The sequence below is a fragment of the Mandrillus leucophaeus genome, unplaced genomic scaffold (genome assembly GCF_000951045.1).
Source record: "Mandrillus leucophaeus isolate KB7577 unplaced genomic scaffold, Mleu.le_1.0 Scaffold324, whole genome shotgun sequence".
NCBI lineage: Eukaryota > Metazoa > Chordata > Mammalia > Primates > Cercopithecidae > Mandrillus > Mandrillus leucophaeus.
The window spans coordinates 1,299,622-1,316,547 of NW_012103410.1; the positions used below are offsets into that span (position 1 = coordinate 1,299,622).

A 16,926-nucleotide genomic window follows, 5' to 3' on the forward strand; every position below is an offset into this window, starting at 1 on the left:
GGGTAATGTGTTGCCCAACGGACAGCACCGTGGGGTGGCTGAAGATAGCTTCTCCATGGAAATGGAGAAGGGATTTATGGTAGAGTCAATCATTGCAGCAGAATTCCCAGGCTATGAATGCCACAGTTTCCCCAGGCCTTGGTGAAAGCAGGCTGAGATTGTACTAGGATGGAGGGGATGTACCAGAATCCTTCAAGACTAACATTATTTTATGTGAAATTTGACAAAGGACTTTTAAACAGGAATGAGATCTCTGACGTGTGGAAGATGTAATGACACAAATGCATCATGAAATGTGAAGGCATCTAAAGGCACAACATGGTGGGGCATAGGGTGGGACTGAACCAATGAACAAGAGTCATCACCTGAAGAATGATTCTTCTCTACTTCTTTCATCCCAGGTGTCCCAGCAACATGAGACAAATTTCATTCTTAAGCTATTCTTTCTTAATCCCTTAGCTTTTTGCTTTGGAATCACCGAACCACTAATACCAAGTTCAGTTCAGTTACCTTTTAGAAAGTTCAGTTGCCTTTTATGAAGAAAGCTATTAAGTGTGTTTTGTAAAAGCAATGACATATACTCTATACATATACTTGGAAAGGGGTAATTAATACTTTGATTTTTTGAGGTTTGTTATACTCAGCTACTATCTTGTTAAACAACAGTCACTTCAACTGTCTTATTTTCATTAATATTCATAGAATATTTAATATGTCATCTAAAATAATTAATGTATTGATATTCTGAGAAGAGTTACATAAAACATTGTGGAGGATTACTAAGATATCTAGTAAAATCTGCCTAAAAATCCTTGTACTTGATTGAAATGACGCAATTATCAACTTAAAGTCCAGCATTCCTAGATTCAATGAGGAAAAAACACCCTTACTGAGAAATTGTTAATATAATATTAATAGTCCATCAATAACAATTTTCTAAAACAAAGCTATAGATTTTCATCACAGTTCAGTATACATACAGACTAATCCAGTTAACAGATGCAAGCATTTAATAGTTGGCCTGGGTTGGAGCACGACTTTGAGGAAGGCACTTAATTTCTCTGGTTTTGAAAGACTGGCTCCTAAAAATAAAGTATGGAGATGTCACAGTGAAGAGATAAGTCTTTGGGGGTTGAATAATGTTCTATTAGAGTAAGTTCAGCAGAATTTATTGATGTATTGGTGAGCACTACTATAAAACAGAAACCAGAAGTGAAGTAGAGGTTCAAATCCATACAGTAGCCTGGCCTGTTCTATCACCCCTGGACCCACGTGTATATATATATCTGGAGCCATCATGGGCCCCACCTAGACCCTGCATGTATGTGTGGGGTATAAGTCAAAGAAGATGCAGTCTTTCAATGTCATTTCTGAAAAGGTATCTGATTTACATGGCAGTCATCATAGAATCTAAATGAAAGCATTCATTCTTACTGATTTTTACCTTTTGTAAATAAAGAAACAAAAGACAGTGTAGGCCAACTACTAATACAATGGCTCAAGCCTGCACTCCCAGCATTGTGGGAGGCTGAGATGGGTAGATCACTTGAGGTCAGGAGTTCAAGACCAGCCTGGGCAAATATTTAGACGCTGGGCAAATATTTAGACGCTGGTTCTAAAAAAAATACTCAAAAATTAGCCAGGCATGGTGGTGCACACCTGTAGTCTTAGCTAATTGGGAGGCTGAGGAGGGAGGATCACTTGAGCCAGGAATGTGAGGCTGCAGTGAGCCATTATCCACCACTGCACTCCAGCCTGGGCAACAGAGCAAGTCTCTGGCTCTACAAAGGAAAAACAACAACAACAAAAAAAGCATGTGCATGTGCGCACACTCAAACACACAGTGCAATAGGGATATGTGTCAGAAGCCTTGGGTTCTAATTCCTGCTCTGAAGGTGATGTGACTCCAGCAAGTTCTTTTACCTAAATAGGCTTCCACTTCCTCAACTGACAACTGAGATTGGATATGGCTGTGTTCCCCACTAAAATGCCAACAGGAATCAGATGCAGCCTGGGCTTAAGAAGACAAAGGAATCATACTGGGGTTCCTGCTGGGATGCTGAAGACTGTGAGAAAATGGAGAGTCCTTGCCTCCTACTGGGGACTGTTAGTATGCAGCTTTGGTCAGTTGTCTTCAGCTGGGAATGCAGGCTCTGCATTGTCATACTATCAGATTTTTCAAAAAACTGCACAACTTCTGATTTTTATGTCAAATATTCTTGTTTTTAAATATTGGTAATTGAAGAATTAAAAAAAAAAAAAAAAGACCAGTGCAAAGGCCAAACTGAACACCTCTATGGGGAATGGGCCTCTGCTGCTATTCTGTGACGTCGGATTACAAGCTTCTGGTCTGTGCCTACTCTGTGGCTCTACTGGTGGATAGAGAAGGGTGATCTGTGACCCTGAGCACTATAGGCACCACTCTACTGAATCTTCTTTCCGTTTTGCTTCATTAACATATGAACACAGTAGGGAATGAAAGTAACCACAGTTAGGGGAATGGATGCAGTTTTACAAAAAGACAGCACATAAAATAAATGCTCTTCCTGAGTCGGGATCTGGAGGAAATGGTAGAGCTGCAGTGTGGTCAATGAGGTCAAGGCACAGAGCAACCGGAAGCTCAGCGTGTAGCTGTTTCCACCTCGGCAGCTCAGGAGGAACATCTCCAAGTTGACAGCAAAGCCCAAGCCAAAGAGGACCCCGAGGTTTCTCACGAGTCCAGCAAAAGGCGTGGTGTCAATGTGGATCCAGTCGGGGTTGGCACACCACTTTTTAGCTATGGGCACGGACCACAGTAGGTCAATGTTGAGCAGTCTAAGAAGCAGGTAAAAACCAAGTGCAAACAGGAAGAGGAAGAGATTGGTCTTTAGGTATGTGCCCAGGCTGGCCGTTTGGATGCCTGGAGTGTGTTCAAAGGCCTCTGCCACCAGCATGCCTGAGGATTGGAAAGAGACACTGACGATGACTGTGTGCCCTTGAGCCCCTCGAGGATCATTCCTCTCTGCGTTAAAGAATTTGCCACATTTTCAATGACAAGGGGCTTTAGACACAGAGGTTCTATCCATTTTCTAAAGCCTTTTTTAGGCAGTAACTAAAAATGCAGGTTTGCCCACGGTGTTTTCATTATTCATACTAGTGCGGAAGGATCGTTCTGGAGTTGGTGGCACTGACTGACAACCCACTTTTTAGACAGCACTGATCTAGGTACTTGCAATTAACATTTCAATTGCCATAGCCAATTAGCCTTTGAAAGGTAACATGGTGCTGAACAGTGGAAACTGAGTTGTGGTGAACACTGCTTCAGGAATACAAAGCAGCTACTAAATGAAATCCGTAATCATGTAATAGTCACTTCACGTGTTTCAGAGAGAATAGCACAGTGTGCAGGTCTCAGAGTCATTAAGTTCCCCGACGCAAGACTCAAGCACACTGTCTGAAGTGATGGTTTGGGAGTTAGACTTAGCTCTAATTTCACTTCAGAAAAGCCCATCTCATGAAGCAATTTGTGCATTTATGCCACTGAGACCGTGCCACTTTGTACATGGAGGCTATGAGAGGTGTGTTGCACCACGTCAGCTCCCAGGGTAGCATTTAGTATCAGTGACTTCACAGAATTACCTCTGAAATTGGAAAGTTGATTACCGGGGAGAATCTGATACCCTTAAACAAATGAAGCTAAAGCTTTCAAAGGACACAACTAAGGGTAAGTGATCATATTTACCACCAATTACTCCAGGAATAACTTGATGAGGAAAATGTGTTGCTATGAATACTCTGGAGATGCAGACACTGATTTGAATCAACCAAAAAACACTCCAAAGAAATGACCAGGTCAGTCTATGATGGAAGAATAGATACAAGTGTAAAAAGCAAAGAAACTGTATCACTCCTAAAATTAGAGGGGATGACATCAGATGATCCTTCTCAGAAGAATCTTCTAACTGTGACATAGCATCATGATTCGAGAATCTTTTTTTTCAAAACGTTGTTTCCACATACTCCATAGGATGTGAAAAGTTTTAACAGAGATTTCTACAGTTCTCAATGCATTAAATTTAACCAGTGCTATATGCTGAGATTTAATAAAGTTAAAAAGGAAGTCAATTTGACCTCTATGAAATAAGAATAATTGTTTTAATGGAATAGGAGAAATTCAAGTTTGGGGGAATTACATAGAATCTAAATGAAAGCATTCATTCTTACTGATTTTTACCTTTTGTAAATAAAGAAACAAAAGACAGTGTAGGCCAACTACTAATACAATGGCTCAAGCCTGCACTCCCAGCATTGTGGGAGGCTGAGATGGGTAGATCCAGATTGATCAAGGATGAACCATATATATTTTCATGCCCTGCCCTATGTGCCTTCTCTCTCAACCTTTCTTTGCTTGAGGAAAACTCAGTAGAAAAGCAGCTACCATCCAGATGAAAAGCACATGAGCATTCCATCTGAGGCTAATTTTCATGAGGTTTAATTTCGCGGATTTTCAAAACTCCTTGTTTCTTGTTTTTTGTTTTTTTGTTTTGTTTTGTTTTGTTTTGTTTTGTTTTTGAGACACAGAAAATAGAGAACAGGGGAATTGACCTATAGGTTATATACTTTGGATTAGAAACAGCAATGCACAAAAAACATAAAAAATATTAAAATCCAAGCAATGCATGTCATTGAAAAAAAAAAAGTGTTAGCAACATTGAGTTCCAGGAATCCTTGAATGGTTTTTTCCTGATAATCAGACTGAAATTTGGTTATATAAATGCTAAGGAACACAGAGAAATGAGGCTTTGAAAGAAGTAAGCAGGATATCAGTGTGGAAGAAGAATAAATATTGGTAATGTAAAAGTAAGAAGCACACACTCAGTAAAATTTTATAGATGAAGAAAATACTGCAGTTATAAAAATTAAAAAGGAGTTTTGAGAATTTTTTTTCTTAGAAGAAACATATTTTTTCAGGTTTGGTCATTGGAGGCAGGAATACAGTATAGATAAAAGGTGAAACTGACCTAGATTCCTACTTTGAAGACTGTCTGTGAATAGAAAATGCTAACTTTTTTACATTATAACACCTTTTTACTATTGTTGTTTTGGATTGGGTAATAAATACATTAAGGCATACAGGTCCCAGTCTCATTAGAATAAACTTTTAAGATACCAAAATTCCTTTAGTTGTTTGTTTTTTATATTATCCAATACTAATCTAAAAAGTGGAATATGTGATAGATCTTGAAATTTTTTTATTTTAGAAAACTTTTTAATCATGGTATATGTTATAGTATTTTTTTAAGGTTAACTTGCAAATCTAATTTAAGTTGCCTAATTTATGGCTAAATTGGTACTCACGATTGTTTTAATGACAAAGTATTTCAGGAAAGAAGAGAAGGAAACAACCCAATTTCTAAACAACTGTGAGTAACCTTCAAGTTCTAGACCTTTCTAAACATTAAGAAACCTACTAACATTAAATCTACTAACATTCAAATTTAAGTTTGCTTCTAGAATGTTTTTAATTAAAAAGTTTGTGTACTCTTTAAAGCTGGAATATATGTTACTGAAATCAAAAGCATTGGCTATTCAAAGAAGGAAGCATAATTTTACTAAATAAACTGATGCAGTCAAGGAGAATGATGATTCTCAAAACTTCCTGTTAATTTTAAAGGAAGGGAATGTGCATGCAAAAATGTTTCCTCACGCTGTATAATTTTAGATGACGTATTTATGAGTTATCAAGATAATTATTGCATTTTGGAAACCCAGAGGCACATTTAGTAAGTCTTTCATCAGTTAAACATTTCCAACTTGAAAAGCGGAAATAGCTATGAGCTAATTAGGCTATTATCTTAAAGGAAAATATTAGTTTTCTATTCATTTTGTTATTTTGTCTATGAAAGAATAGAATAAGCACATTTTATTCATTGACTAAAACTGCACTAAAATTAATTTTTAGACGAGACTTTCTGTATTAAAAACTGTTGTATTCCAGTGTTACAGAAACTGCAGCAAGGCTGACCTGTGCAGAGTGATAGAGAACTTATCCATCCCACAGACAGTGTGGCTCAGGGCAGCGGTTACCATGACATACCAGACACAGGATGAACCCATTGCATGGCCAGATGGACTTCCTGCAACAACAAAATGTCCGTCCATTTGAAAAGTGGTTAACTATCAAGATAAGAAATGAATAATAGAATAGCATATTCACCATGAAAATTATGAGTAACTCAGAAAAAAATCACAAGACATAGGCTAAATATAATGTTTAGAAGTGGGTAGAAATAAGAAAAATTGAGTTGGATTGAGCCTGAGAAACACTGTCTCAAAAAATTTTTTCCCAGATTTTCAGGTTCATTCAATTCCAGAAATCATATACTCAAGGCTCATTAAGAACTCAGTCTGTTGCACCCAAATCTGCCACAGCCCTACTAATTCTTCAATATTTAATTGTTTTTTAATTGACAAGAAAAAGTATTAGGTTAATGCAAAAGTAACTGCAGTTTTTACCATCGAAAGTAATGGCAAAACCGCAATGACTTTTACACCACCCTAATGCTTGTATTCGATCTTCAATTGGCTTATTTTCCTTGGGCTGAGAAGTCAAACTCCAAAGGATATCATTGCTATGCCTGTGATTTGCTGATTGATTTATAAATGACTGCTGTGTACTAGCAGTTACTTCTATGCCTCTCTTGTGGCCACTGCAGTGAGAATCTTTGTTTTAAAACAGAAGATGAGGAGAAGCTGTAAAGAGGGCATTAATCCTAGCAGAAAAAGCCTGCAGACAGTAGCATTTCTACTTCCAGAATGTCTTTTCCATGCTACTGAATTTTTTATTAATCACTTTACTTAAATGTCCTCCCCGATTTTTCACCTAGTAGTTCATTCAAATTAAATACCTGTCTCTTATTTGTTAAACAAAGACAGACCTATTTCTTATCTGCAGAAAATTTCAGAGCCTTTTAAAAACTATGCCTAAATGAATTGGACATCCCCCAGAGAGATGCAGTCTTTCTTTCCTCTCTCTCTCTTTCCAGAAAATGTCTTATAAGGTGGAACACATGCCAGAAAGGGCTGGAATTGACCACGATAACATTTCAGTGGTCTCAAATGTTATCCAGCCAACCATTCATCCATTTATCATAGTTCGGTTTCACAAAGATAAAATATGCATCATCCCTCCCCTGATGGAATGCCCAGTCTAGGCGATCAGATATATAAATAATTAGTTATATCATTTAGTGTAATAAGCGATGTGACAGATGTATGTATACTTTTATGGGAACAAAAAAGACATATTCAGAAAACTCATTAGGAATTTACACATTCTCTACTACCCTTAACTCTACTCAGAGTTAGTTTCGAAGGATGTCAATTGGCAAGAATGTTATGCTATGTAAAATCATGAGGTACAATATAGCACATTCCTATAAATTAAAACATGTACTTTTTAAATATATGTTTCAAAAAACTTTTTAAAACAGGCTTATAATCAACTATCACAATAAAGACTTTATACTCATACAGAATCTTAATTAGAATAAAAAAGAAGTGGCCCAAGAAGCCTACTTGTGTACAGAGAAAAAAATACGTTTTAAAGAGATTGTTCTAGGGTTAGAAATAGTCTTTACTGGCTATAGTAACATTGAGAAGTCCTTACCTTTCTTACAAAAGACTTGACTATTCCTCCCTCATTCATGAGATTCTCAGAAGACCTATAATAACTTTGAAAGTTGCTTAGCAGCAGATAAACCAACATTTCTAAGATCTTAGTCTAGTTCCTTGATAATTTGTTCTAGTTAACTGTTTCTTGTTTTAGTATCAAGCCATTACATTCTTCTGAAAAGTAAACACCAAATATTTAATTATTTGGGGAGTTTTCTCCCAATCTACCCTTTCATAAATAACAAAATGGAATTTGAGGTGTCTCTTTTTTTTTTTTTTTTTTTTTGCTTTGCTTTCTCGTTAGTAATTTTGATTGTTATGAAGTTTTAGCATCCTCACTCATGAGATTTTCTTTACTACCATATATATATGGTACTACCATTTTCTTTACTACCATATATATCAGTTACTAGATGATAACCCTGTGTAATGATTTTCTATTGGAAGACCTTCAGTAACTGGAGGCTGCCATAATAGCTTACCTGGACCTGTTTCACGTGTAGTAGGGAACTGTTCAAGGCATGGACTTGAGTGATTTGGGTAAATCTGAGTTTCTTGGACCCACCAGTAAGGTCGATGACCAAATAATATCCTGTATTTAAAGAATTATAAACATGCATATATGTTTACATACACAGCTATTATTTAATTGGAGATTAGCAATTCTTTCCTATAAAACATGACTCAAGCACAGGGTTAATTGTGAAAGTTCATGATTAAGAGACTTTGAAAATACTTAGGTCCTGGTCTCTCACACATTATTAAAGGTGGTAGTCATTTGGGATTTTGGCACCCTGGTTTCCCATTAACATGGGGGCTTTTTTCCCTTGCAGGGAATGTCTTATGGGTGCTTTGGATACTTAGACTGGAGATATCAAAAAGGTCTCTGGAATTATCAATGTGTTCATTATCATGCTGCTCATTTAAGTAATTCTTAATAACAGAATGTGTGTTACAGGGGCATGGGAATTACTTATAAGTCATTAAAGAATACATTTCTGGCCCAGCGCAGTGGCTCACACCTGTAATCCCAGCACTTTGGGAGGCCGAAGCCAGTGGATTACTTGAGGTCGGGAGTTACAGACCGGCCTGACCAACATGGAGAAACCCTGTCTCTACTGAAAAGACAAAATTAGCTTGATGTGGTGGCGCATGCCTATAATCCCAGCTACTCAGGAGGCTGAGGTAGGAGAATTGCTTGAACCTGGGAGGCAAAGGTTGCGGTGAGCTGAGATCGCGCCATTGCACTCCAGCCTGAGCAACAAGAGTGAAACTCCGTCTCAAAACAAAAAACAAAAAAAAGTATACATTTCTGTGCTTTTTAAAAGTTCTACTTATGAATCTAGTATTTCAAGTTAACTGGTATGTTTGAAAGATTTCGCAAGAGAAACAATATACATCTGAAATGTGATCATTATGCCAAAGCCACAAATATAAGGATAAATCTTAGGAAAAATGAAATAAAACAGAAATCTTACCATTTAAATGTAAGATTGAACCAATCCCCAATGACTGCTACCCATATCATCTTGGTTCCAACTGTCTGATTAAGCTGAAACCAAAGCGGAAAATAAATGAAAAAGATATTCTGGGGGTCTCCAATATTGGACATAAAATTTAGAAAATTGTAGTAAGCTCGGTAGTCCTTCTGCAAATGCTGCATTATGAGCACTCCATTCCTGTGAGGAAATCCATCTTGAAAAAGAGGCAATTCTAAACATAGAGCACTTGGAGCTGAAGTGCTCTGATTCCCACCGTTTTTATACCGTGCCTTTGTGGCGTGTTGAGCCATTACTGCAACATGTGATGCTGACCATCTGTGGAGAGGGCACACCGGCCCTCCTCTGCTGAAAAGCTTATCTATTCATGATTTTAATTGGTGGCAAAGAGTGAAGTACCTGCTGATCTGTGGCAATTTGAAGGGGAAATTCGGATAGAAACACAATGAATTTCTTATGCAACCTCCCTTTTGAATTAAACAGTTGAATCTTGTTTGTTTGAAATTTTTTGTACAGTTCATTTCCTCCAAAGTCAGACATTAGCAATTTCTATATTTGGTGAAAAGACTTTGCAAATAATTATTGCATGTAGAATAGCCCATAAAGTGCTGCATTTTAATTTAAGATAGGCTGTGTCTCTCTACTTTATTGGGTCTTTGAGGAAAATGCTTGAATAAATGCCTGGGTATGAAAAATATATGATATGACAGATTATCTTCTGATCACTGATTTAAAATGAGAATCTTCAATTTTCTTTATCCAAGAGAATGATAGACTATATATGGAACAGGGAAAGAAATGTGTTGCTTTTTGACTATAAGACAAGCAAGCAGAAATGAAAGTCATTTGGCTAATAGAAATGTGTTAGGATCAAATTGTATCTTTTATTAACTAGAGAATACACTTGAGAGGAATGGGGAATGATTCATGTGACAAAGATAGGAATAGACTTCAAAGGGCTTTTGACCAGTCAGGAAAATGGTTTGTTGAGAACAGTGTTAAGCAGAAGTGGAAAGCACCAAACAAATGCTGAGAATGAACAGAGGGGTAGCACAAAGAGACTGTGGATCTAAGTCACAGGTCCACAATCTACGGCTGTGGACTATGACTAGACTATGGACCAGGGCCATGGTCCTGGACTATGGACTATGACTGGACCATGGACTATGGACCAGGGTAGACTGACAATGAACAGAAGGGTAGCACAAAGAGGCTATGGATCTAAGTCAGAGAGATGTTGGGTTTAGAGAACTGGACTGTGTCTAGAAGGATTAGTGGGAAAGCAACTAAGCCTCACAAGGGGACCAGTGATGGATCTAGGTAACCTTGTTATTTTATCATTCGGATTTTTGTCTTGGCTTACCATGGCCTAAGTAAAGACAAAAGACTTCAGGAGAGGCCTTCACAGGCTATGACTATCACTTTGAACTTCTCTTCGAATTTTGTGTCCCATCATTTAACAGCACCATTGTTACTGGGCTTCAGTGTCTATTGGTACCTTGCCTGGAATAAATGCATTGACTGACCATTAACATCTTTTGGGGTGATTTTTAAATTGCCATAACTGTATCCCACCTGAGATCATTTATATTTCTAGTGATGGAATTTGGGCATTGGTATTATTAAAATAGTTCTCAAGTGGTCCCAATGCGGTATAAGGGGCTTCAGATCATTGCGCTAAGGCAATCCATATAAGGAATTAGCCTTGACTAATTAGAGTCTATGCTTCGGGCTTTTTTTTGTTTTGCATATTCAGGTTCTATAATTTCCATAATCTCTTTAACGAGCCATGAAGAAGAGCATAACTTCCCTTTATTCTTTTTCTAAAAAGTGTTTGATCTACATAATTCATAATATTCATTTTCTTCAGAAATGTCTTATCCTTAAATCAGGATGTGAATGATATCAAATACATTTTGTCTTCCAATTAAAAATTAAACTTCCTGCTCTTCAACACCTCAGAGTCTGTGATTAGCCTTTCATCTATGGTAGTTAATTTAGAAAGATTGTCTCCTGAGAACTATCTGGTTCTGTAGACTGTGGGATAATTAAATGAAGCAAAAGCACCTTGATTTCTTTCACCCTTTAACAGCACCTACTAATCTGCTTATTCCTCATAGTTCATCATTTCTAGTCTTTTCGCATCTTAGCTTCTATGCATCTGTCAGTGATGCCTTCTCTAACCAGCATCCTCACCACTCCTCTGACAATGGTTTCTCTCAAACACTCTTTTCTCCTAGGGAGTTGTATGAGTCTGCTAGGGCTGCCATAACAAAGTACCAGACTGGGTGACTTACACAACAGAAATACAGGAAACTAGGAGTCTGAAATCAAGGCGTCGGTAGCATTGGTTTCTTCTGAGCCTGGGTCCTTGGCTTGCAGGTAACTGTCTACTCTTTATGTCTTCACATGGTCTTCTTGCTATATAGGTGTGTTCTAATCTCCTCTTTTTACAAGGACACCAGTCTTATTGGATTAAGGAAGATACTAATGACCTCGTTTCAACTTAATTGCCCCTTTAAAGATCCTATCTCCAAACACAGTCATTTTGGGAGGTACTGGGGCTCAGGACTTCAACATGAATTTGAGGGAACACAGTTCAACTCATAACCAGGATTTAAACACAATTTATAATAATGTATTTGTGATGAGCGTATATGTTTAGTATCTCTCTCCTGCACTACAGTATAAGCTCCATAAAACAAGGGGTCCTGTCCACTTTGTGCACCAGTCACAAGCACAGTTCCTGTAACAGGCCTGTGTAGAAGCCAATCGCCCATGAAGCTGGAAAAGCTCGCATGGGCCCCTAAGATGGTAGGTTGGGCCAGGCACAGTGGCTCACGCCTGTAATCCCAGCACTTTGGGAGGCTGAGGTGGGCGGATCACCTGAGGTCAGGAGTTCAAGACAAGCCTGGCCAACATGGTGAAACCCCATCTCCACCAAAAAAAAAAAAAATACAAAAATCAGCCAGGCGTTGTGGTGGGCTCCTGCAGTCCCAGCTACTCGAGAGGCTGAGGCAGGAGAATCACGTGAAACCCGGGAGGTGGAGGTTGCAGTGAGCCGAGATCATGCCACTGCCCTCCAGCCTGAGCAACAGAGTGAGACTCCATCCAAAAAAAAAAAAAAAAGGCAAGTTGTTTCTGATAGTTTAGAGTGTATTCACAAGTTTATTTTCTTTTTATTAAAGAGAGGGCCTATATAACAGGGGCTTTATAGAGGGGCCTATATGAAGTCATATAACAGGAGCTTTAGATTTCACAAAACCTGGAACTGCCCCGGGCCCATCATAGTTATTTAGTAAATGTTTATTGAGTGAATGAATTATTGAACAAAGTTGATATGAGTACTACATTATAAAGAGCCTGTGTTTTAAAACTATCTTTCTTACTTGGTTAGTGCAAACTCAAAATGCATTTCTCCACAGAGATCATGTTATATAGTAGCAATGTCAAGAAAGTGTATTTAAGGTGGAGAAAACATAATGTGTATTCTAGAAAGGGCTAATATATTTGTGTGTGTATATATATGTGTACGTGTGTCTGCATGTGTATACATACATATAGAAATATGTATGCAAAATATGTGTATGTGTATATATACATATATTAGCACTTTGTGTGTGTGTGCATATATGTATATAACATATATTTGTTATATATATACACATATATGTATATAACATATATGCACACACACAAAAACATACACATCTGCTTAAGATTAAATAGAATAGAAGATTCAACAATTAAAAAAAAATATGGCCAGGCTTGGTACCTCACATCTGTAATCCCAGCACTTTGGGAAGCCATGGTGGGAGAATCACTTGAAGGCAGGAGCTTTAGACCAGCTTGGAAAATGAAGCAATACCCCACCTCTATTTAGTATATATTTGTTTTATATATATTTATTGTATATAAAATAAATATATTTTAAAATTCTATAAAGGAAAGAAGAGAATAGAGTGAAGGGAACAGGGATAAAAAGCAGACTTCTTTGAATATACTTATTTTATAGATTTGACTTTGAAACCATGTAAATATTTTACATAACTATACAGCAAAATTAAAATTAAGATGTGATTCATACAAAATTTTAAAAATGAAAGAAGTGAAAATACCACTTGATCCATTATACTGGTGAGCTATTCGCTTCCAGCTTCTCAGCACTTACATGTATTTTATGATTTGTTCCTGTGGGAAATCTCTTTCTACACATTTCTGTAGTCCTCCTCCATCTGCCATCTGCCTCTCGAGTTGCCACTGCTTAGGGTGGGGATGCTCCTCTATCCTATGTGGGCCCCAGCAATAGGGAGATACAGGAGGTTGGTTCTTTCTGACACTAATCATCTTCCGTTGGAGCTCTTCCCTCCAATGACAGAGCCTGCCTGACAAGCTGGGTCATTTCAAAGCCAAGGTTGTTAGAGTTTAAGGTCTGTGCAAAATCAGTTCACCAAATGATGGAACAAAGTCACATTCAACCTACCCAGACCAAGATCCAAAAGAGGGTAGATCCACCCGTACTCATCCTCTTTTTGAAGTTGTCTTTCCTAAAGTGTGACCTGTGGACCGCCTACCTCCTACCACCTGCATGCAATTTCCAGGCCCACTCTAGATCACAGAATGAGATATTTTGGAAATAAAATCCAGGAAGCGTTCTAGTAAGCTTTCCACATTGTTTCTATACACATCAATTTTTAGAAGCGTTGTCTTCATTCATCATTCCCTTGAAACAAGGTTTCTATACTCCTCCTGTACCTCCTATGTGGAGTTGGTCTCTCCTTGTACCACTTTCTCAACTTCTACCTTAAGCCATTTTTTTTTCATTTGCTTTATTTGGGGGTCTGTATTATTCCACTCTTTCCCATGGATGCAGGCCTGGTCTGTTTCCATATTCTTCCTTTTAGATCTCCTTTTTGTTATCTTTTTTTAAGACACATGGTAAATACCCAAAAAATATTAGCTATAATTAATATTAGTTATTCTTATTTTGCCAAATAGTTTGTAAATGTGGAATTGAATTCAAGCTCTGACATTCTCGATCAGAGTAGAAGTAGGGTAAAAAGATACAATTTTGCTCTTATACACAATTCTTACGTTGCTTCTCTTTTGTATTCTGACATCTCTGCCTCTTCCCCACTCTCTCTGTTCTCTCCTCTCTTTTCTTCTTCCCCCCCACCTCTCACTCTCTTTTTTCCACTATCCTGTCCCCCCCTTTTTTCATACTAAATATTTAGTTATCTAAGTGTTTTAATTGGTCACTGTCAACTCCAACAGAGCAGAGATAAGTCTGAATTGTTCACTATTGCATCTGGGAATCAAGCCAGATGTCCTACACATTAGGAGATGGTTTTCAGAAATAATATAGCCAGCCACCGTTCCCTATGGGATCACCTCCTTTTCTTCCTGTTATAGTAGAACTCTCCATTTGATTCCTCCAAGTGTTCAAGGACCAGAACTCTGCAGTGTTAGAAAAAGCACTTTTAGGCCGAGCACAGTGGCTCACGCTTGTAATCCCAGCACTTTGGGAGGCCGAGGTGGGTGGATCACCTGAGGTCGGGAGTTCAAGACCAGCCTGACCAACATGGAGAAACCCCATCTCTACTAAAAATACAAAAATTAGCCAGGCATGGTGGCACATGCCTGTAATCCCAGCTACTCGAGAGGCTGAGGCAGGATAATGGCTTGAACCCGGGAGGCGGAGGTTACGGTGAGCTGAGATTGCGCCATTGCACTCCAGCCTGGGCAAAAACAGTGAAACTCCGTCTCAAAAAAAAAAAAAGAAAAAGCACTTTTGGAGTGGAAGAAATCTTTATGTGTCTGTGCTTTTGGGTCTAACCTTAGCCAAATCTTTTCAGTCACCAGGCAGTGCATAACGTGAATTGATTTATTCAGGGGTCAGTGAACTTCCTAAAATTGCATGCAAAATGTTTGTGCTTGTACGTATCTCTTGGAAGAAGCCACGATTTTCACCGGATTCTCAATGGAATCCCTGACCCAAGCAAATTAAGTACAGCATGAGATTCACTGGAATCCCATGCACTATACATGGGGCCTATATCCAGGATCCTCCCATTTCCCCAGTTTCCTCAGAGATATCTTCATAACTCCAACCACCCTAGCATGAGTTGCTTGTCTTAATGACATCCTTCCTCTTAATGACTTTTTACAAAAAATATTTTACTACTATAGTTGGTGCCCAAACCTTATTCTGCTGCCTTGTTTTTTAGTTCATCTCTGTAGTTGAATACTTCCAGTTCTTTCTAGAATGTTCTCATTCTGATTCATTCAAAGTTTTCTGAGATTTTGATTGACAGTAAATCCCTACCTGTATTACTTAGTGGGACAGAGGATAGACTTTCTCCAATATGTTTCACCACATCAAATATTATATAACAGCAAGATATTTCTTATCATAAAATGAACCATTCATCGCTGAGTTATAGTGCTTACGGCGATTCAACACCATTCAGAGATATTTGACTTTAGCTTGTGTTACTTATAAGGTGGCAGTAAACAAAAATATATTGGAGGCATTGACCTTTAATGTCTCTGCATGGTCATTATCCTTTTACCACAAACTTATCTGCCTTCTCTAAAATAAACTGTATTTGAGATCTCTCCAGGGTCACCTTGCAATGTAAAATGTATTTATTTAAGATGGAATTTAGACCCTAGTGACCTTCAGAAAATCATTACCTTCATTCTGGCTAGCATCCCAGGAATATTGGCATTCCATAATGACACTATTATGAATGACCCTGCTACAGCTGTTCTAAGTACCCCCCTCCATTAGTCTCCTTATGTACTTTTCTCTAGAAATGATCATGACCTATACATCTATATACTTTTTCTTGGATTACCGAAGGACCCAACAGAGTTGCCCATTGAGCAGTACTATTAACTTTCTTCCAAGTAGTTAATATATTGTATAGCTGTGTTCATTTTTATAGATGACTTAAAGAGTACTGTATAGAGAGATTGTGTAAAGCAGTGACTCTCAAACTTTAATATTCATCCAATTCCCCTGAAGGGCTTGTTAAAACACAGATTACAGGGACTCTGAATCTTTGATTCACTAAGAATAGAGTGGGGTCTGAGACTTTGTATTTCTAAGTTCCCAGATAATGATGATGTTGTTGGGTGGAGAACCTCTCACTTTTGAGAAGCATGAGTCTACGACACTGACAGAGTCTAAGACACTGTACCACACAGGACAGAGATAGATCAGACCTCAAGAATCTTGTGGTCTAGTAGGGAAAATATGATATTTACATATGTCACATACCATTGTGTCCTTAGAGGTGAACAGATAGGGTAAATGGAAAAAAGGAAAGGCAGACATAGCTTTCAGTCTGTGAGATTAGGGAGCTTTTGTGGTGGAAATGGCAAGTGGCTGGGCCTTGAGATATGAGTAGAATTTAGAAATGCAAACTGTAGGATGAAAGGGAAAAAATATTCAAGAATATAAATGAGATAATACCATTATCACACCTAAAAACATTAACATTCATTGATGAATGTATTTAAAAGCTGTAAAAGAAATCCTCATTTTTGATATTTATGAGACAATTTAAAAATTGTACCTAGAGTAGTCAGATTCATAGAGACAGAAAGTAGAATGGTGGTTGCCAGGGTGTGAGGGGAGGAAAGACAGATTCGTTATTTGATGGGCAAAGTTTTTAATAAAAAGAGTCCTGGAGATTAATAGTGGTGATGGTGCCATAACGCTGTGAATACACTTAACATCCCTTTACTGTACACTTAAAATTGGTTA

At 38.0% G+C, this 16,926-nt stretch overlaps 1 protein-coding gene across 1 annotated transcript; it reads right to left on the bottom strand.

Annotated features, from left to right (window-relative positions):
• Window positions 1–486: 486 nt before the first annotated feature.
• On the bottom strand, window positions 487–9,433 carry G6PC2 (glucose-6-phosphatase, catalytic, 2). The gene is made up of 5 exons (XM_011988159.1): window positions 9,132–9,433; window positions 8,136–8,245; window positions 6,005–6,116; window positions 3,722–3,837; window positions 487–2,935 (listed from the first exon to the last, which is right to left on the bottom strand). Exons 1-5 carry the CDS (start codon window positions 9,314–9,316, stop codon window positions 2,424–2,426), a joined length of 1,035 nt encoding a protein of 344 aa, XP_011843549.1. The 5' UTR covers window positions 9,317–9,433; the 3' UTR covers window positions 487–2,423.
• Between the last annotated feature and the right edge of the window lie 7,493 nt (window positions 9,434–16,926).

Bases quoted from the DNA above. Each gene is read 5' to 3' on its own strand.
- G6PC2 (XM_011988159.1), bottom strand. From the start codon at position 9,316: ATGCAGCATTTGCAGAAGGACTACCGAGCTTACTACAATTTTCTAAAT. The intron at 3,838-6,004 runs GTCAGCCTTGCT...CTTCCATCATAG, and splicing joins TTCTCTATCACTCTGCACAG to ACTGACCTGGTCATTTCTTT. The intron at 2,936-3,721 runs GTAAATATGATC...TCCAATCCTCAG, and splicing joins TATTCCTGGAGTAATTGGTG to GCATGCTGGTGGCAGAGGCC.